Source organism: Cherax quadricarinatus, chromosome 38, assembly GCF_038502225.1.
Source record: "Cherax quadricarinatus isolate ZL_2023a chromosome 38, ASM3850222v1, whole genome shotgun sequence".
Taxonomy (NCBI): Eukaryota; Metazoa; Arthropoda; class Malacostraca; order Decapoda; family Parastacidae; genus Cherax; species Cherax quadricarinatus.
In genome coordinates this window covers 23,820,662-23,844,237 of record NC_091329.1, presented here as the reverse complement: position 1 = coordinate 23,844,237, position 23,576 = coordinate 23,820,662, and the positions used below count along the sequence as shown (strand labels likewise).

Here is a 23,576-nt window from a genome sequence, read left to right as displayed (position 1 = left end):
GCTGCTGTACCATGGTCAGCTGCTGCTGCTGCTGTACCATGGTCAGCTGCTACTGTACCACAGTCAGTTGCTGCTGCTGCTGTACCATGGTCAGCTGCTACTGTACCACAGTCAGCTGCTGCTGCTGCTGTACCATGGTTGGCTGCTGCTGCTGAACCACGGTCAGCTGCTGCTGCTACTGACCACAGTCAGCTGCTGCTGTACCATGGTCAGCTGCTGCTGCACCACGGTCAGCTGTACTACTCGAAGATGTGGAAAGACTGTTATTGGTGTGGTTTATCGAGAATACTGAGAAACAATTAACCCCAGAGGGTTAGCCACCCAGGATAACTCAAGAAAGTCAGTGTGTCATCGACGAATGTCTAACTTATTTCCACTGGGTTCCTTAACCTTGTCTCCCAGGATGCGACCCACACCAGTCGACTAACACCCAGGTGAACAGGAAAAAATGCCTGGAACTAGTGCTCATATTGGTGAATTTAAGGCCAGAAAGGTTGGTTTGAGAGATTTAATAATTGTAATGGCATACAGTGTGATGAGGCCTGTTCTGGAAGAAAATGCCAAACAGGACCTACATTACTCAGGAGGAAAAGGCACTCCTAGGACACAGTGTTTCATCACTGCATCTTCAATAATGGCAAGTGTCATTTATTCTTCATTTAGTATAATAGTACATGCACAATATATACTGTGCATGTACTACTCTAGTATTGTGCATGTAGCTTTCTTTTTGTGTGTAGGAAAATGTATATTTCATGTGGTAAAAAAAAAAAATTTCATACTTTTGGGTGTCTTGAATGGATTAATTTGATTTCCATTATTTCTTATGGGGAAAATTAATTCAACCTACGATCATTTCGTCTTACTGAGGGCTCTCAGGAACAGATTAATATTTTAAGTCGGGGGTCTACTGCATTATTATTATTAACATGGCATCTTCGAGACTAATAAGACACTCTTAGTGATTTTTAATGTGTACCTGCATGCCAGCACAATGCATAAGTTTACTTAGGTACAGGTACACATAAGTATAATTAGCAGAGTACAGTAGACTGCCAAATTACACAGTGGTTATGCTCCTGAAAATGGGGTGCAAGGTAAATATGTGTTAAACTGAAGAACTTGTGGGAAAAATAGGGTTACATTCCTGGGAGCCCCAAAAAAGAGAACAACTTCTTTTTAGACCTCCAGATCTTACAAAACATAAGAACATAAGAACTGAGGAACACTGCAGAAAGCCTACTGGCCCATACAAGGCAGGTCCTTATCAAAGCCACCCCTACCCAAAACTTCCCAAGAATTTATTCCCGTACCCACGACACCAATCAAATCCAGCCCCTCCCACTTATATATTTGTCCAATCTCTTTTTAAAGCCACCCAAGGTCGTAGCCTCGATCACCCTTGTTCCACGCATCCACAACTCTGTTCAAAAACCAGTACTTTACTTATGTCCTTTCCAAATCTAAATTTATCCAACTTAAATCTATTATTTCTGGTTCTTACCTGGTTTGACATCCTCAGTATCTTATTAATATCACCTTTGTTTATGCTCATCATCCATTTATATTAAGTGAAATATGTAATTGCTGCTCATTGTTGTGATGTATCATGTTTTTTTACTGCTTTACAAATGCAACAGAAATAATAGTATTTCTCACCTTAAATTATGGGTCCTGGTATTAATCAATGATTGTGAAGAGAGTGGAGAGTTATGCTGTGGTCCTACTGGGCTGAGGTGGATGGTAGAGGTTCTGGTACTGAAGTTGATGGTTGTACTGGAGTGTGCATAACTTCTCTAATGGATTTCTGGACTATTTTACCCTGCAGTTCATTATACAGCTGATGGTAAGATATCAGCTCTTCTAGATTTGTCAGGGTACTCTTCAGTGAAAAAGTCTAAGTCATTCAGTAAGTCAGTCAAGTCATTCAGTCAGTCAAGTCATTCAGTAAGTCAGTCAAGTCATTCAGTCAGTCAAGTCATTCAGTAAGTCAGCCAAGTCAGTTAGTCAGTCAAGTCAGTAAGTCAGTCATTCAGTAAGTCAGTCATTCAGTAAGTCAGTCATTCAATAAGTCAGTCATTCAGTAAGTCAGTCAAGTCATTCAGTCAGCTAAGTCATTCAGTCAGTTAAGTCAGTCAGTCAAGTCAGTAAGTCAGTCAGTCAAGTCAGTAAGTTATTCAGTCATATCAATAAGTCAGAAAATCATTTAGTCAAGTCAGTAAGTCATTCAGTAAAGTCCATAAGTCATTCAGTAAGTCAGTCAAGTCTTTCTGTCAGTCAGTCTGTAAGTTATTCAGTCAAGTCAGTAGGTCATTCAGTCATTCAATAAGTCAGTCATTCACACAAACTCATGTTTACCTCATTTTATGTGCACAAAGCGAGCTTCATTACAGCCACAGGTTATCTCTTGTCTAATATCTCTGTTTTCTACATAAATTCTAAGACTTAAATGCTTATATCTTTTCTTGCCATTTTCAGCAACACTGGTATGCCTACTGGGTGTCATGATATGGTAATTAAAAGATCAAAACACAATTCACAAACATCATTAACTTTAACAGAGAAGAGGAACTAACTGGACAATTATGAAGTACGAATGCTAGGATAGTGTTGTCAGGAGTGTCGGGGGTGGCATGGGATGGCGGGAGGTCTCCCCTCCTGATCCACAACAAGGCCGCTGCTTGAGGAAAAGGAATTTTTCCCTTTCCTGCAAACTGAACCATATTAAATTAATTTTACTAAGTGCTAAATAAAACTGTGCCGCAATTCTTCAATCGTGCTATACCTGAATCGTGCCAAATACTAAACTCATGTTGAATGACTGTCTACTGTACATTATTCTTATGGGAAATATTACTTCGGTTTTCATCAATTTCGAATTTCGAACGACCTTCTGGAACGGATTAAGGACGAAAATCGTGGGTCCAGTGTACATACCTCTAAGACTTAAACACTTATACCTTTTCTTGCCACTTTCAGCAACACTCATATGTCTACTGGGTGCCATGATTGCTTGGCAGACACAAGATATGGCAATTAAAAGATTAAAACATAATTCACAAACACAGCTAACTCCTAGGAGAGAATGGTATTGGACACACATTCACGAAGGCTGGGATAGGGGTGTTGGGGGTGGCAGGGGATGGCAGTAGGTCTCCCCTGCTGACACAATGTTCTGATCCACAAGACGGTAGACTGAGCTGGGGAAATTTTTTCCCTGCCCGCAAATGGAACCATATTAATTTTACAAAGACTTGTATAAAATTGTGCTGCAATTTTTCAATAGTGCAAAAACCAAAACATGGAAAATAAATCTGTGTAATATAACGGTCTACTATATACAGTAGAACTCCGGTTTTCTTCCAGTCTGGTTATAATACAATTCAGTTTTCAACCACTTTTTTCAGCGAAATTTCCCATTTTCATACACCCACTTGGAATCGTCTGTACCAGACATGTCCGCCTGCCCGCGGGACGCGGCCGTTCATACAGTCTGCCTTTGTTAAGGCTTAGCAGGGAGTGACTTCCAAGACGATTAACTCTTCTTGGAGAAAACTGTGGCCAGAATGTGTCCTCCAGAAGGATTTTGAAGGGTTTGAGGCTGACCCTGACGACCCTATGCCTGTTGTGGAATCTATTGTGTCTTTGGGGAAGTCCATGGGGTTGGAGGTGAGTGGCTAGGATGTGGAAGAGTTGGTGGACGACCACAGGGAAGAGCTAACCACTGAACAGCTGCAAGACCTTCATCTGGAAGAGCAACGGATCTTAGCTGAGAAAATTGCATCAGAGGAGGAAGAGAGAGGGGAGAATGTACCTTATTCAGCAATTAAGGACATTTGTGCTAAGTGGAGTGAGGTGCAAAGTTTTGTGGAGAAATATCGCCCTAACAAAACTGTTGCAAGCCGTGTAAGCAACATGTTCGATGACAATGCCGTGTCCCATTTTAGGCAAGTCTTAAAGAGAAGCCAGAAACAGGCCTCTCTGGAGAGATTTTTTGTGCAACAGGGGTCCAGTGACTCAAGCTGGTCCTAGTGCCAGTAAAAGACAAAGAAAGGAAGTAACCCTGGATAGGGCTTTCATACCTGAAGTCCTTATGGATGGGGATTCCCCTTCCAAACAATAACCTCTCCTCCCCCTCCCCTCCTCGCCGTCTTCCAAACGCCAACAAGCACCTTCAATAAAAGTTATTTTAATGATCCTTTATCTATTTCATTAGTGCTTTATATTTATTTCTCATTTTTTCTGTATGTAAAACTATAGTTATTCTCTATAAAATATATATTTTTTTTAATATTTTTGGGTGTCTGGAATGGATTAATTAGATTTACATTATTTCTCATGGGAAATATTACTTCAGTTTTCGTACCAATCAGTTTTCGGCTGACCTGGAATGGATTAAAAACTAAAACCAGGGTTCCGTTGTATGTAAAATATGAAATAACTTTAAAACACTTGAAATTTTGGAAAGTTTCCAGACATAATGGACAGACGCAGAGCTCACAGAAAATGTAAACAAACCAGGTGGTGCACAGTGACTACATTAGAAAGTCAGGTGGGGGGAACCATATAGCGAGTTTTGGTCATATTTTGAAATGTCTGTATTAGTGGTATGCCATAAGGCAAAAACGCTGTAAAGTGGGACCCTACTGTAATTAAAATTTACCACTCTTTACCCGTCTCATCTTAAGTAGTCTGTCAGCATTAGGATTAGTCTGCCCCAGCATGTTCCACTCATTCACAACTTTAGTGCCAAACCAGAGTTTTCCTATACCTTTTCTACATCAATATTTTACCAACTTGAACACTTTCTCACGTTTTTATTGCTAAGCAGACAATATCTAATTTTGTCTCACTTGATACGTAGACCTGTGACTCTCATAGTAATAAACACTTTATATATAAATATTATCATCATTTTTTTTTTTTTCAACAAGTCGGCCATCTTCCACCGAGGCAGGGTGACCCAAAAAAGAAAGAAAATCCCCAAAAAGAAAACACTTTCACCACACTCACACATTATCACTGTTTTTGCAGAGGTGCTCAGAATACAACAGTTTAGAAGCATATACATATAAAGATACACAACATATCCCTCCAAACTGCCAATATCCCAAACCCCTCCTTTAAAGTGCAGGCATTGTACTTCCCACTTCCAGGACTCAAGTCCGACTATATGAAAATAACCGGTTTCCCTGAATCCCTTCACTAAATATTACCCTGCTCACACTCCAACAGATCGTCAGGTCCCAAGTACCATTCGTCTCCATTCACTCCTATCTAACACGCTCACACACGCTTGCTGGAAGTCCAAGCCCCTCGCCCACAAAACCTCCTTTACCCCCTCTCTCCAACCCTTTTGAGGACGACCCCTACCCCGCCTTCCTTCCCCTATAGATTTATATGCTTTCCATGTCATTCTACTTTGATCCATTCTCTCTAAATGACCAAACCACCTCAACAACCCCTCTTCTGACCTCTGACTAATACTTTTATTAACTCCACACCTTTTCCTAATTTCCACACTCCGAATTTTCTGCATAATATTTACACCACACATTGCCCTTAAACAGGACATCTCCACTGCCTCCAACCGTCTCCTCGCTGCTGCATTTACCACCCAAGCTTCACACCCATATAAGAGTGTTGGTACTACTATACTTTCATACATTCCCTTCTTTGCCTCCATAGATAACGTTTTTTGACTCCACATATACCTCAATGCACCACTCACCTTTTTTTTTCATCAATTCTATGATTAACCTCATCCTTCGTAAATCCATCTGCTGACACGTCAACTCCCAAGTATCTGAAAACATTCACTTCTTCCATACTACTCCTCCCCAATTTGATATCCAATTTTTCTTTATCTAAATCATTTGATACCCTCATCACCTTACTCTTTTCTATGTTCACTTTCAACTTTCTACCTTTACACACATTCCCAAACTCATCCACTAACCTTTGCAATTTTTCTTTAGAATCTCCCATAAGCACAGTATCATCAGCAAAAAGTAACTGTCAATTCCCATTTTGAATTTGATTCCCCAAAATTTAATCCCACCCCTCTCCCAAACACCCTAGCATTTACTTCCTTTACAACCCCATCTATAAATATATTAAACGACCATGGTGACATTATCATCAGTATTACAGTAAAATGCCCAAAATTTGGAACTACCAGAAATCCCCAGAATCACAGACTCAGCCAGCATTTTCAAAACTACTGTTAAAAAACACCTTATCTCACTAACGCACCCCAGCCCCACCTCAGTATGTAAAAGCTATACACGAATTTGCTCAACGTTACAAACACAGGTAAAAACGTTATAATCAATGTATACTTACTCTCAATATCTGTAATCCTCTCAAGTGTCAAGCAATCCATCATGTCCCTAGGTTAATAATCAAACCCGTAATCCCTCACTATTAAACTTATTAAAGCGACATACCATGAACTAAAAGAATATTCAATTCTCTTGTATTCATTGTAATCTTCTAAATTTATACTAGCTCCCCTTAAATCAGGGATAATCACAGACAGCACTACTGACCACTACCCCACCTTCCTATTAATAAACATTAGTAAGCAACCAACGGAATACAAAAAGTTCTCTTTTAAACTCAGTGACGAGGCATCAATAAGTAACTTCACAACAGAACAGTACAGCTGACTGGCCTACAGAATTTTCCAATGCCAATGGTATCAATGGCTGGATAGACATATTTCTTAACAAATTACTTAGACAACATAACAAACATTGTCCCATAAAAACAAAACAGATTACAAATAAATGGCTAGGTTGCCCATGGCTTACTAACAGCATGCTAAAATCCATTGATAAAAGCATCAATATGAAAAGCATTATAGACGGGGCTTAAAAAGAACATAAGAACATAAAGAAGGAACACTGCAGCAGGCCTACTGGCCCATGTGAAGTAGGTCCAGTTCTCCCACCAGCTTAAGCCAATGCCTTAACCTAGCCAGGTCAGTCACATTCACTTAAGGGAGGAGCACGACATCTGACCTAGTAGCACAAGCTGATCAGCTCGAACTCACACCCACTCATGCATTATTAAACATCATGCATCAGTCCTAACCAAACTAACAAGAAAGGCTAAGCAATTGTACTACTCTTAATAGATTCACCATAACAAGAGGAGATATAAAAAAAGACCTGGAAGACACTCATATTCTGGACACCCACAAACTTAATAAAACTAGGCATAATGTCCTAACTAAACTGAATGAACCACAACTACAGCCTATTGATACAGTAAAATCCCAGCTATCAATGCCCAAGTGAGTGATTACTTAGATGGCAATTTCCCAACTTCCTTCTATCTTGCACCAACCGAGCCCACAGAAGTCAGGAAATCTAGCTGAAGTCCCACCATTATTGTACAAACGAGTTGCTCATTTTCTTTCGCCCACTATTTCATTATGCTTTAACCCTTTGAGGGTTTTGGTCGTACTAGTACGTCTTACGCGTAGGGGTTTTTGACGTACTAGTACGCATAAATTCTAGCGGCCTCAAATCTAGTGGGAGAAAGCTGGTAGGCCTTCATATGAAAGAATGGGTCTATGTGGTCAGTGTGCACAGTCTAAAAAAAATCCTGCAGCACACAGTGCATAATGAGAAAAAAAAACTTTGACCATTTTTTTGGAATAAATCAGCGACTTTGCAGTGTATTTTCGTATGGTATTTATTGTTGTATTCTAGTTTTCTTGGTCTCATTTTATAGAATGGAAGACATATTACAGAAATTGAGATGATTTTGACTGGTTTTACAATGAAAGGTGCCTTGAAATTGAGCTCAAAGTAGCAGAAATGTTCGATTTTTACCAAACTTCAAAAGTAAACAAATCGTGCCAAGCGTGCAATACACGTCAACTGGTGAGTCTAATATTCTTTCACAAGTACACCAATAATATTTATACCATTTTTTACACTAATGCAGTAGTCTGCATAACAGTAAATCTTATATTTTTTGTGAGAATAAAAATTCAAAGTGGAAAGCAAAAGAATATAAGAGGGGCCTTGAGACGTGACTAATGACTAGAGGAAATGTCATTTTAGTGCCAGGAATGTCTTTCTTGTTTATTCTGGACCCTATTCGGAAATTGGCATCTTTTGAAATTTGTGTGAAATTGGCAAAATTGCTAAATTCTGACCACTGTACTGGATAGTTGAATTTCATAAATGGGTGGTTTCTTGCACCCATTCGATAGAAAAAATGGAGTTCTAGCGAAATATTCATGTTTTTTGTCGACTAGTACAGTGAAATTGGCCGAAAATGGGGCTCAAAGTGGGCAAAATCGCAGATGCGTAAACATCGCCGAGACCACTAACTTTGTGAGAGCATAATTCCGTAAGTTTTCTATCAAATTTCAAACTTTTGGTGTCTTTATGATCGGGAAAAGATTCTCTATCTTTTCATAAGAGAAAATAATTTTTTTTTTTAAATTTGGCCGACCCTGAGAACGAGTTTCAGAGAGGGCCTGTCGACCCTCAAAGGGTTAACAAATCACTAGAAACCAGCACTTTCCCGACACTACTCAGGATAGCAAGGGTACACCAATACACAAAGGTGGTGACCCCACAGATGTAAACAACTACAGGCTAATATCAAACTTACTGTTGCTATCCAAAATCTTCGAGAAACTCACGCACAAGAAATTATGCTCCTTTTTAACAGCACAAAGCATCGTCAACCCCTATCAATTTGGCTTCAGGGAAAACAAAAGCACAATGATGCAATTGTAAACATGCTAGACCCGCTTTACACAGCACTTGAAAAAAAAATGAATATCCACTAGGACTCTTTATTGACATAAGGAAAGCTACTGATACAACAGGCCATAGCATCCTACTCCACAAAGCTGATCATTACAGTATGAGAGCCCATGCACTTACATACATCAAATCCTATCTTACTAACAGACATTAATATATCTCAATCAACCCTTTGACTGTTTCGGTCATATATATACGTCTTACGAGCCACCGTTTTTGACGTATACTCATAAATTCTAGCGGCTTCAAATCAAGCAGGAGAAAGCTGGTAGGCCCACATGTGAGAGAAAGGGTCTGTGTGGTCAGTGTGCACCATATAAAAAAATCCTGCAGCACCCAGTGCATAATGAGAAAAAAAAATTCCGACCGTTTTTTTTAATTAAAATGCAGAATTTGTGGTCTATTTTTGTATAGTATTTATGGTTGTATTCTTGTTTTCTTGGTCTCATTTGATAGAATGGAAAACATATTGTAGAAATAGAGGTGATTTTGGTTGGTTTTACTATGAAAGAACCTTGAAATGGAGCTCAAAGTAGGGGAAATGTTTGATTTTTGCCGATGTTCAAAAGTAAACAAATGATGTCATTTTCCAATAAATGTCCAACTAGCCATTCTAATATGCAGTCATGAATGGGTTGACATTATTTATACAATTATTACAACATTGCAGTAGTCTACATAACAATAAATCTTCTATTTTTTTTTGTTTGAATAAAAATTCAGAATAGAAAGCAAGAGGAATATCAGAGGGACCTGGAGACATGACTGATGAACATAGAAAATGTTATTTTAGAGCCAGAAATGTCTGCATTGTTCATTCTAGACCCTATTTTGAAATTGTCATATTTTTTTAATTTTCATGAAATTGGCCAAATTGCAAATTTCTGACCACGTTATTGGGTAGTTGAAATAGGTAAATGGGCAGTTTCTTGAACTCAATCGATAGAAAAAATGGAGTTCTAAAGAAATAGCTATGAGTTTGGTTGACTCGAACAATGGAATTAGCCAAATATAGGGCTCAAAGTGGGCAAAATCACCGAGGTCGCTAACTTCACGAGAGTAATTCCGTCAGTTTTCCATCAAATTTTGTTCTTTTGGTGTCATTACAATCGGGAAAAATATTCTCTATCATTTCATAAAATAAATATTTTTTTTTTTTTTTTTTTTTTGGGGGGGGGGGGGATTTTGCGACACCAGGAGACACCTCAGGATTTGGGGTTGCAACAGTCAAGGGGTTAAGGACACAAACTCATCATCAAGACCTCTGGATACCAGAGTACCACAGGGAAGTATCCTTGGCCCCCTGCTCTTCCTCTTATACATCAATGATCTTCCAAACATACCACAACTTTGACGTATTTTTTTTGCTGACAACACATCTTATGTCATCTCCCCCCCCTAATCTTGCCTCACTCAATACTATGGTTAATGAAGAGCTAGTAAAAATATTGACCTGGATGACTGCTAATAAACTTACATTTAATATTGATAAAACCTTCTACATTATGTTTGGGAGGAGAACAGGTGATGCCCAACTGAACATTATGATTGACAACACTCTTACTGCTAAAAATAATGAAGGCAAATTTCTTGTCTGCACCTTGACAGCAACTTGAAATTCAACACCCATATTCAACACCTAATCAAAAAAAGGATTCAAAACAGTTGGGATCTTCTCGAAGATACATTATTACGTACCACAATCAATTCTACTCACACTATATTATTCACTCATCTATGCTACCCATGCTATCTGTGCCTGGGGATCAACAGCAGCAACCCACCTAAAGCCAATAATAACCTAACAAAAAGCTGCAGTAAGAATTATCACATGATCCAATGCTAGACAACTTCCCCCCATCTTCAAAGACCCAAACCTACTCACTGTACAAAACATTCACACCTACTACTGTGCAACCTACATTTACAGAGCCATAAATTCTAATATTAATCCCAAACTAAAATACTTTCTTGACTGTTGCAACAAGACCCCAAAAACATAATACCAGACACAAAAATATCTATGACATTCCTCGTGTCTGGCTAAATCTCTTCAATAAATGCAATGTACATTATTTTTCATTTTTTATTAACATATTGGCCATATCCCACCAAGGCAGGGTGGCTCGAAAAAGAAAAACTTTCATCATCATTCACTCCATCACTGTCTTGCCAGAGATGTACTTACACTATAGTTATGAAATTGCAACATTAACATCCCTCCTTCAGAGTGCAGACACTGTACTTCCCATCTCCAGGACTCAAGTCCGGCCTGCCAGTTTCCTTGAATTCCTTCATGTTATCTTGCTCACACTCCAACAGAATCAATTCCTAAAAATCATTTGTCTCCCTTAATTTCTATGTAACACACTCATGCACACTTGCTGGAAGTCCAAGCCCCTCACACATAAAACCTCCTTTACCCCCCTCCTTCGAACCTTTCCTAGGCTGACCCCTACCCCGCCTTCCCTCCACAACAGATTTATACACTCTTGAATTCATCTTATTTTGTTCCACCCTCTCTACATGTCTAAACCATTTCAATAACCCCTCCTCAGCCCTCTGGATAATAGTTATGGTAATCCTGCACCTCCTCCTAATCTCCAAACTACAGATTCTCTGCATTATATTCACGCCATACATGCCCTCAGACATGACACCTCCACTGCCTCAAGCCTTCTCCTTGTTGCAACATGCACCACCCATGCCTCACATCCATACAAGAGCAGTGGTATAACTATACTCTCAAACATTCCCTTCTTTGCTTTCATGGATAAAGTTCTTTGTTTTCACAGACTCCTCAGTGCACCACTCACCTTTCCCCCCTCATCAATTCTATAATTTACCTCACCTTTCATAGACCTATCTGCTGACACGTCCACTCCCAAATATCTGAATACATTCACCTCCTCCATACTCTCTCCCTCCAATATGATATCCAATCTTCCATTACCTAATTTTTTTTGTTATCCTCATCACCTTACTCTTTCCCATATTCACTTAATTTCCTTCTATTACATTTTTTTTTTATTATCACACTGGCCGATTCCCACCAAGGCAGGGTGACCCGAAAAAGAAAAACTTTCACCATCATTCACTCCATCACTGTCCTGCCAGAAGGGTGCTTTACACTACAGTTTTTAAACTGCAACATTAACACCCCTCCTTCAGAGTGCAGGCACTGTACTTCCCATCTCCAGGACTCAAGTCCGGCCTGCCAGTTTCCCTGAACCCCTTCATAAATGTTACTTTGCTCACATTCCAACAGCACGTCAAGTATTAAAAACCATTTGTCTCCATTCACTCCTATCAAACACGCTCACGCATGCCTGCTGGAAGTCCAAGCCCCTCGCACACAAAACCTCCTTTACCCCCTCCCTCCAACCTTTCCTAGGCTGACCCCTACCCCGCCTTCCTTCCACTACAGACTGATACACTCTTGAAGTCACTCTGTTTCACTCCATTCTCTCTACATGTCCGAACCACCTCAACAACCCTTCCTCAGCCCTCTGGACAACAGTTTTGGTAATCCCACACCTCCTAACTTTCAAACTACGAATTCTCTGCATTATATTCACTCCACACATTGCCCTCAGACATGACATCTCCACTGCCTCCAGCCTTCTCCTCGCTGCAACATTCATCACCCATGCTTCACACCCATATAAGAGCGTTGGTAAAACTATACTCTCATACAATCCCCTCTTTGCCTCCAAGGACAAAGTTCTTTGTCTCCACAAACTCCTAAGTGCACCACTCACCCTTTTCCCCTCATCAATTCTATGATTCACCTCATCTTTCATAGACCCATCCGCTGACACGTCCACTCCCAAATACCTGAATAGATTCACCTCCTCCATACTCTCTCCCTCCAATCTGATATCCAATCTTTCATCACCTAATCTTTTTGTTATCCTCATAACCTTACTCTTTCCTGTATTCACTTTTAATTTTCTTCTTTTGCACACCCTACCAAATTCATCCACCAATCTCTGCAACTTCTCTTCAGAATCTCCCAAGACCACAGTGTCATCAGCAAAGAGCAACTGTGACAACTCCCACTTTATGTGTGATTCTTTATCTTTTAACTCCACGCCTCTTGCCAAGACCCTCGCATTTACTTCTCTTGCAACCCCATCTATAAATATACATGTATTAAACAACCATGGTGACATCACACATCCTTGTCTAAGGCCTACTTTTACTGGGAAATAATTTCCCTCTTTCCTACATACTCTAACTTGAGCCTCACTATCCTCGTAAAAACTCTTCACTGCTTTCAGTAACCTTCCTCCTACACCATACACCTGCAACATCTGCCTCATTGCCCCCCTATCCACCCTGTCATATGCATTTTCCAAATCCATAAATGCCACAAAGACCTCTTCAGCCTTATCTAAATACTGTTCACTTATGTGTTTCACTGTAAACACCTGGTCCACACACCCCCTACCTTTCCTTAAGCCTCCTTGTTCATCTGCTATCCTATTCTCCATCTTACTCTTAATTCTTTCAATAATAACTTTACCATACACTTTACCAGGTATACTCAACAGACTTATCCCCCTATAATTTTTGCACTCTCTTTTGTCCCCTTTGCCTTTACACAAAGGAACTATGCATGCCCTCTGCCAATCCCTAGGTACCTTACCCTCTTCCATACATTTATTAAATAATTGCGCCAACCTCTCCAAAACTATATCCCCACCTGCTTGTAACATTTTATCTTTATCCCATCAATCCCGGCTGCCTTACCCCGTTTCATTTTACCTACTGCCTCACGAACTTCCCCCACACTCACAACTGGCTCTTTCTCACTCCTACAAGATGTTATTCCTCCTTGCCCTATACACGAAATCACAGCTTCCCAATCTTCATCAACATTTAACAATTCCTCAAAATATTCCCTCCATCTTCCCAATACCTCTAACTCTCCATTTAACCCTTTCAGGGTCCGTCCCGTAGATCTACGGCTTTATGGTGAGTGTCCAAACCGTAGATCTACGCCATGAGCTCAGCTCACTCTGATAAACTGTGAGTGGTACATTTGGGCCTAGATATGAGAGAATACATCTATGTGGTATGTGTGCACCACATAAAACAGATCCTGCAGCACACTGTGTATAATGAGAGAAAAAAACTGAAATCATGATTTTTTGATTAAAACAGCAACTTTGCAGTGCTTTTTCGTATGTTTTTTATAGTTGTATTTGCGATTTCTTGGTCTCATTTGATAGAATGGAAGACATATTACAGAAATAGAGATGATTTTGATTGGTTTTAGCACTGGAAATGGCTTGAAACTGAGCTCAAAGTAGCGGAAATGTTAAATTTTTGCCGATATTCAAGAGTAAACAAACGACCTCACACGTCTAATACACGTCAGCTGGTGGGTCTAATATACATTCACAAATATGGTGATGATATTTATACAATTATTACAGTATTGCATAGCAGTAAATCTTCTATTTTTTGGTGTGAATAAAAATTCATTATGTGAATAAAAAATCAAAATGGAATTTATTTGTAAAGCCTCAAAACATGACTAATGAACAGAGGAAATGTTAGTTTAGTGCCAGGAATGCCTACATTGTTTATTCTGGACCCTATTTTGAAATTGGAATATTTTGAACTTTGTGTTAAATTGGCCAAATTAACAATTTCCGATCACTTTATTTTGTAGTTGAAACAGTTGACTTGGCGATTTCTTGTGCTCAATCGATAGAATAGAAGTAATACTAGTGAAATAGCTAAGAATTTGGTTGATTGGAATAATGTAATTGGCCTAAAATGGGAGTCAAAGTCGGCAAAATCGCCGATTCGTAAATATCGCTGACACATCAAAATTCGCGAGAGCATAATTTCGTCAATTTTCCACCAAATTTCGTACTTTTTGTTTTATTACCTTCACAAAAAGATTCTCTACGATTTCATAAGAAAAAATAACAAATTTTTTTTTTGAAAATTCTTGGACACTGGTGCGTGACTCCAGATTTGGGCCTTGGACCCTGAAAGGGTTAATAACTCTCCTCTCCTATATTTTAACTGACAAATCCATTTGTTCTCTAGGCTTCCTTAACTTGTTAATCTCACTCCAAAATTTTTTCTTATTTTCAACAAAATTTGTTGATAACATCTCACCCACTCTTTCATTTGCTCTCTCTTTACATTGCTTCACCACTCTCTTAACCTCTCTCTTTTTCTCCATATACTCTTCCCTCCTTGCATCACTTCTACTTTGTAAAAACTTCTCATATGCTAACTTTTTCTCCCTTACTACTCTCTTTACATCATCATTCCACCAATTGCTCCTCTTCCCTCCCACACCCACTTTCCTGTAACCACAAACTTCTGCTGAACACTCTAACACTACATTTTTAAACCTACCCCATACCTCTTCGACCCCATTGCCTATGCTCTCATTAGCCCATCTATCCTCCAATAGCTGTTTATATCTTACCCTAACTGCCTCCTCTTTTAGTTTATAAACCTTCACCTCTCTCTTCCCTGATGCTTCTATTCTCCTTGTATCCCATCTACCTTTTACTCTCAGTGTAGCTACAACTAGAAAGTGATCTGATATATCTGTGGCCCCTCTATAAACATGTACATCCTGAAGTCTACTCAACAGTCTTTTATCTAGCAATACATAATCCAACAAACTACTGTCATTTCGCCCTACATCATATCTTGTATACTTATTTATCCTCTTTTTCTTAAAATATGTATTACCTATAACTAAACCCCTTTCTATACAAAGTTCAATCAAAGGGCTCCCATTATCATTTACACCTGGCACCCCAAACTTACCTACCACACCCTCTTTAAAAGTTTCTCCTACTTTAGCATTCAGGTCCCCTACCACAATTACTCTCTCACTTGGTTCAAAGGCTCCTATACATTCACTTAACATCTCCCAAAATCTCTCTCTCTCCTCTGCATTCCTCTCTTCTCCAGGTGCATACACGCTTATTATGACCCACTTTTCGCATCCAACCTTTACTTTAATCCACATAATTCTTGAATTTACACATTCATATTCTCTTTTCTCCTTCCATAACTGATCCTTCAACATTACTGCTACCCTTTCCTTTGCTCTAACTCTCTCAGATACTCCAGATTTAATTCCATTTATTTCCCCCCACCGAAACTCCCCTACCCCCTTCAGCTTTGTTTCGCTTAGGGCCAGGACATCCAACTTCTTTTCATTCATAGCATCAGCAATCATCTGCTGCTTGTCATCCGCACTACATCCACGCACATTCAAGCATCCCAGTTTTATAAAGTTTTTCTTCTTCTCTTTTTTAGTAAATGTCTACAGGAGAAGGGGTTACTAGCCCATTGCTCCCGGCATTTTAGTCGCCTCATACGACACGCATGGCTTACGGAGGAAAGATTCTTTTCCACTTTCCCATGGACAATAGAAGAAATAAAGAAGAACAAGAGCTATTTAGAAAAAGGAAAAAAACCTAGATGTATGTATATACATATGCATGTGCATGTCTGTGAAGTGTGACCAAAGTGTAAGTAGGAGTAGCAAGATATCTCTGTTATCTAGCGTGTTTATGAGACAGAAGAAGAAACCAGCAATCCTACCATCATGCAAAACAGTTACAGGTTTCTGTTTCACAGTCATCTGGCAGGACGGTAGTACTTCCCTGGGTGGTTGCTGTCTACCAACCTACTACCTACCTTCTCTTACATACCCTACCAAATTCATGGGGTATGTAAGAGAAAGTAGGTAGTAGGTTGGTAGACAGCAACCACCCAGGGAAGTACTGCCGTCCTGCCAGATGACTGTGAAACAGAAACCTGTAACTCTTTTGCATGATGGTAGGATTGCTGGTTTCTTTTTCTGTCTCATAAACATGCTAGATAACAGGGATATCTTGCTACTCCTACTTACACTTTGGTCACACTTCACAGACATGCACATGCATATATATATGTACATACATCTAGGTTTTTCTCCTTTTTCTAAATAGCTCTTGTTCTTCTTTATTTCTTCTATTGTCCATGGGGAAGTGGAAAAGAATCTTTCCTCCGTAAGCCATACCAAATTCATCAACCAACCTCTGCAACTTCTCTTCAGATTCTCCCAAAAGCACATTGTCATCAGCAAAGAGCAACTGTGACAACTCCTACTTTGTGTTAGATTCTTTATCTTTTAACCCCACACCTCTTGCCAACACCTGAGCATTCACTTCTCTTACAACTCCATCTATAAATACTGTATATTGAACTATGGTGACATCACACATCCCTGTCTAAGGTCTACTTTTACTGGGAAATACTCTAACCTGAGCTTTGCTATCCTCGTAAAGACTCTTCACTGCTTTCAGTAACCTACCTCCTATTCCATACATTTGCAACATCTGCCAGTATTACTTCTTTCTTTCAACACACCAGCCGTATCCCACCGAGGTGGGGTGGCCCAAAAGGAAAAACAAAAGTTTCTCCTTTCATATTTAGTAATATATACAGGAGAAGGGGTTACTAGCCCCTTGCTCCTGGCATTTTAGTCGCCTCTTACAACACGCATAGCTTACGGAGGAAGAATTCTGTTCCACTTCCCCATGGAGATAAGAGGAAATAAACAAGAACAAGAGCTAGTAAGAAAATAGAAGAAAACCCAGAGGGGTGTGTATACATATGCCTGTACATGTATGTGTAGTGTGACCTAAGTGTAAGCAGAAGTAGCAAGACGTACCTGAAACCTTGCATGTTTATGAGACAGAAAAAACACCAGCAATCCTACCATCGTGTAAAACAATTACAGGCTTACGTTTTACAGTCACTTGGCAGGACGGTAGTACCTCCCTGGGCGGTTGCTGTCTACCAACCTACTACCTAGGTCCAGTATTACTTCTTACCTTAAATTCTGGTTGCTGGTGCATGTGAACGATTCTGATAAGAGTGGAGAGGGATGGTGTGGCCCTACTGGGCCGAGATGAAAGGTTGTGGATCGTTAGCTGAGGTGGATGACTGGATCATCAGCTGAGGTGGATGATTGTGGATCATTAGCTGAGGCACTTGCACCGAGGTTGATAGTTGTACAAGAGTACCAACAAATTCTATAACATGTCTTTGGTCTCTTTTATCCAGCAGTACTTCATTCAACAGACAGTAAGGAATCATCAGCTGCTCTAGACCCCATTTCAAAACAGTGCTTCTTGAATTATCAGGGCCCTCTTCAGTCTGCTAGTTTTGCAGTAACATCAAACTGCTCATTTAGCTGTTGCAGTATTAACAATTTTTCCAGGTTCCTCTTCCTCATCTTCCTGTTATCAGCCTCCTTTGTATCTGGGCACTGAGCTCTGCTACCATTTTCCCCAAGTTTCTTTCTTCATCATATCATCTAATAGTTCATTCACATTATTTTCCTGCATATCATCAAATCCCTCAGCTGGCAATCTCCTTGTCTGCTGAATAAGTTCCTATACCTGGTTCTTAACTGAAGTTAAACCTGTTAAAGCATTCACCACACTATACCTCTGAGGCCGTAACTTTCCCCAGCCTGCAATTAACACTGACTGGTGCACATCGTTCAATGCACTTCTGGCATAGATGGCATCTGCAATGTTAAATTTATGCCAAATTCTTGTACTCCAAGCTTGGAGTCAGCATCCATTGTTGCAACAAGTTTCTGCATCACTTTCCATGTGTAGTTACACTTAAATGTCATAATAATTTCAGAATACAGTGGTTGTATTAAAGCTGTTGTATTTGGTGGCCAAAACACAACTTTTAAGTGTGGATGAACATCCAACAAAGGTTCTGAATTAGTAAAGGGAATTATCAAGAGTGAAGATAACCCTGAATGCAAGGGTTTTGCTGCACAAACAAAACATGACTTTGGGAATAAAGCAATGCTGAAACCAGTCAATAAATAGTCCCTGTCATCCATTCTAAATAGTTTGACCTCCAAAGAACTGGTAAGGTGTTTTTATCTACATCTTTCAAAACACGGGGAGTCTTGGAGCAGTAAATAACCATGGGCTTATACTTAAAATTGCCTGCAAAGGCAAAGGAGCAAGCTGAAGTAATCCTTTGCTGCCTTAATCCACTCAACTTTTCTGTCTTATTTAGCTGTTCTGACCTATTTGTTATTCTCTGCAGGTCACAACCTGCATTACATATTGCACAAGCTCATATCTTTGCCTCATCCTTCTTAATTGTACAAATTGATGCTTCATTCAGGCCATAGGATTGTGCTATCGTATCACATGTGTGCCACTTGTAAGTTTATCTAAAATCTAAATATTCTTTGAAACATCAAGACTTTTGTGCTAATACTTCTTCTTTCCAGTTTCAGGATCACTCTTATTCCACTTGAGTGCCATTATTACTCTCCAGACATGAGATTAAATGATGAAAATATCAAAGAGTCAATTTACTAACTCAGGCTGAATATGGTACTGAATGTGTATGGACGAAGCACTGGGTGAGGGAAGTTGTGTATATTACATAGGCCTTCCCTAAAGACAATGAACTCATCCTGAGGCACATTGTGAGGTGGCAGAAAAGAATGTGGTGCATGCTACATTTTCCCTTTGATGTACTCTGTGTTAACCAATATTTTTACGGAATTTTCACCAAAAATGTTGTAATTTTGCAACTGTATTATAGCAAAAATGTGTTAATAGATAGCATATTACCCGATAGTCTACTGTATATACTTAGAAATAACCCTGAAAATACCTACTTTGGGGTGATCCTGAGTAATCTGGCGAATGTTGACACCCTTACATCCAATAACAAACTTGTGGGACCAGGTGGGAGCTTCCACATATGCCTTTACAACCTTGCTGGCCTTGGCACATTTCACTGTCAAAGCTGCAACACATTTACAATATATTATACAATATTTACAGTTTAATATATTCACATACAGCAATTTAAGATGCCAGTTCACTCTTATGATACATAAAGAGTATAAAGAAAGTGTAAAAGATCTGAAGATATTTATATTAGATTAAGAATTCTATCTGTATTTTAAACTTCTAGACACTTCTCCTTATCCAATATGCTACTGCCTTACAGCAACAAATTAACCCTTTTACTGTCTCCCATAGTGATAAGTTATTGATGCCACTGTCGTTTATGTAAATCTACGTTTAAAGCACAGTACCCTCAAATATTCTTTTTTTCTTTCTTTCTTTCAGTAAACTGGCTGTATCTCACCGGGACAGGGTGACCTGGAATGAAAAACAAAAGTTTCTCTTTTTAAATTTAGTAATACAGCCTCTCCTCACTTAACGATGGAGTTCCGTTCCTAAGATCACGTCGGTAAATGAATTCGTCGCTAAGTGAGGAGCATGCTATAATGGTAGTGGGTATGTGTCAACCATCTCTGATATTATTTTAATGTTACCTTTGCACCATTTATAACATTTCTGGTATATTTTTAAATGTTCAAACAGTAGTGTACTGTATATTGTAATAAACAGAATAGAAGAAATCAGCTCTTATATACATTATTTAGGTATGCATACTGGTCACAGAGCCGGTCATAAGTCCAAGTCATCGGTAAACACATCAGTAAGTGAGGAGAGGCTGTATATACAGAAGGGGTTATTAGCCCCTTGCTACTGGCACTTTAGTCGCCTCTTATGACAGGCATGGCTTACGAAAGAATTCTGTTCACTTCCACATGGAGATTAGCAGAAATAAACAAGAACAAGAGCTAAGAGGAAAATGGAAGAAAACTCAGAGGGGTTTGTATATACAGTAGATCGTCGTTTAACATGGTAGTTATGTTCCTGAAAACACCGTGGTAGTTAAAACCACGTTAAACAAACTGAAGGACTTATGGGAAAAATAGGGTTACATTCCTGAGAGCCCCCAAAAAGCCAAACAACTCTTTTTTAGACCAACAGATCTTACGAAATAAAAGTGATATATAATTGTAGTTCATTTTCATGATGTATTATGTTGTTTCTACTGCTTAAGATTACAAATGCAATAGAAATAATAGTATTGCTTACCTATAATTGTGGGTGCTGGTGTTTGTGGATGATTGTGGAGAGTGGAGAGTTATGCTGTGGCCCTACTGGGCTGAGGTGGATGGTAGAGATTCTGGTACTGAAGTTGATGGTTGTATTGGAGTGTGCATAAATCAGTCAAATCAGTAGGTCAGTCAGTCAGTAAGTCAGTGAGCAATAAAGTCAGTCAGCAATACAGTCAGTCAGTCAGTCATTAAGTCAGCCAGGAAGTCAGTCAGTCAAGTCAGTAAGTCAGTCATCACACACTCACATTTACCTAGCAGGGGATGGTCCTAAACACGTATGAACCCAAGGCTGGGACAAGGGTGGTGGGAGTGGTGGAGGGTAGTGGGGGTGGCGGAGGGTGGCTGGGGATGGTGGTATGTCTCCCCTGTTGACTCGATGCTTTAACCCACAGCTAGGCAGTGTCTTTCCCGCGGGCGACACTAAATTTTTCCCCTCCAGCACACTGAACCATGCTAAGTTAATTTTACAAAGTGTTATACAAAAATATGCCGCAATTCTTCAATAGTGCTATAACCAAAACATACCAAACAAAACCATGTTAAACGATGGTCTACTGTACATGCTTGTACACACATGTATAGTGTGACCTAAGTGTAAGCAGGAGGAGCAAGATGTACCTGAAACCTTGCATGTTTATAACACAGAAAAAGAGAGAGACCAGCAATCCTACTGTCATGTAAAACAATTACAGGTTTCCATTTGACATTCACTTGGCAGGACAGTAGTACCTTCCTGGGTGGTTGCTGTCAACCAACCAACTACCAATACTCAAATATGCTCCGATCGGTAAATTTTTGCCTAGACATGAGAGAACTGGTCTGTACAATGAATGTGAGCAGCATAAGAAAAAAATCTTGCTTAACCTTTTGACTGTTTCGGTCGTATATATACATCTTACGAGCCACCGTGTTTGACGTATACAGTGGACCCCCGCATAACGATCACCTCCGAATGCAACCAATTATGTAAGTGTATTTATGTAAGTGCATTTGTACGTGTATGTTTGGGGGTCTGAAATGGACTAATCTACTTCACAATATTCCTTATGGGAACAAATTCGGTCAGTACTGGCACCTGAACATACTTCTGGAGTGAAAAAATATCGTTAACCGAGGGTCCACTGTATATCTCAAAAGTTCTAGCAGCTTCAAATCAAGCAGGAGAAAGCTGGTAGGCCCACACATGAGAGAATGGGTCTGTGTGGTCAGTGTGCACCATATAAAAAAAAATCCTGCAGCACACAGTGCATAATGACCGTGTTTTTGGATTAAAACGCCAAATTTGTGGTGTATTTTTGTATAGTATTTATGGTTGTATTCTCATTGTCTTCATCTTATTTGATAGAGTGGAAAACATATTATGGAAATAGAGGTGATTTTGATTGGTTTTACTATGAAAAGAACCTTGAAATGGAGCTCAAAACAGGGGAAATGTTTGATTTTTGCCAATGTTCAAAAGTAAACAAATGATGTCATTGTCCAATAAAGGTCCAACTAGCCATTCTAATATGAAGTCATGAATGGGTTGGCATTATTTATACAATTATTTCAATATTGCAGTAGTCTGCATAACAGTAAATCTTCTATTTTTTGTTTGAATAAAAATTCAAAATAGAAAGCAAGAGTAATATCAGAGGGGCCTGGAGACATGACCGATGAACAAAGAAAATGTTATTGAAGAGCCAGGAATGTCTGCACTGTTCATTCTGAACCCTATTTTGAAATTGGCTAATTTTTTATTTTCGTGAAATTGGCCAAATTGCAAATTTCTGACCATGTTATTGGGTAGTTGAAATTGGTAAATGGGCAGTTTCTTGCACTCAATCGCTAGAACAAATGGAGTTCTAAAGAAATAGCTATGAGTTTGGTCGGCTGGAACAATGGAATTAGCCGAAAATAGAGCTCAAAGTGGGCGAAATCGCCGATTCGTAAATATCGCCAAGGTCGCTAACTTTGTGAGAGCGTAATTCCATAAGTTTTCCATCAAATTTCATTCTTTTGGTGTCATTACCATCGGGAAAAGATTCCCTATCATTTCATAGGAAAAAATAATTTTTTTTTTTTCAAAATTTTTTCGACAGGATTTGGGGTTGCGACAGTCAAAGAGTTAGCACCATGCATAAAGGATAGTTTTTATAGTTTTATTGACTGTTTCTTGGTATCAACTGATAGAATGGAACACACAATACTGAAACAAAGATGATTTTGGTTAATTTCAAGACTGGAAACTGTAAAATGTTGCTCAAGTTGTGAATATATTTTAAGTCATTCAATAAGAGGTTGGTATCAGGATCAATGCTTGTAATCATAAGATTTAGAGTGAATCTATAGTAAGAATTAAGTATAAGACAAAGTAAAAATTCTAAAGCTAAAAAATAGCACCTGAATTATTTTAACAAATGTAAAAAATATGAGGTAAGGTAGTTCTTTAAAGCTAAAATAAACTAGACAATATAAAAGGGACTAAAATAATTTGTGGTGAACAAATAGTGGTAATCAGATAAATGAGCTTTGGAATATAATGGCAAAATAGTGAACTTATTACACTTTAGCACCTGAGAATAGCACCTTGATTATTTTAACATTTGTGAATATATGAACTAAGGTAGTTATATAAGGCTAAAATAATGGAGAAAAAATATAAGGGACTAAATTAAGTAATGGTAAACAAAGTTAAATGGACAGATAGTCACTATGATATAATATTGATTTAGGAGTAAGTTATGATTTGTAATATATAATAAGTTGAGCAATTTATTGCACAATAAAAA

At 39.0% G+C, this 23,576-nt stretch overlaps 1 protein-coding gene across 1 annotated transcript in view; it reads right to left on the bottom strand.

Moving 5' to 3' along the window:
• The window catches only part of LOC128692894 (vigilin), a gene marked incomplete at its 3' end in the record, with an annotated part of 135,212 nt that overhangs the window by 82,335 nt on the left and 29,301 nt on the right, over positions 1-23,576 (bottom strand). The window contains 1 exon segment of the mRNA XM_070092184.1: positions 19,501-19,631. Within this exon segment, the coding sequence (XP_069948285.1) occupies positions 19,501-19,631 (131 nt within the window).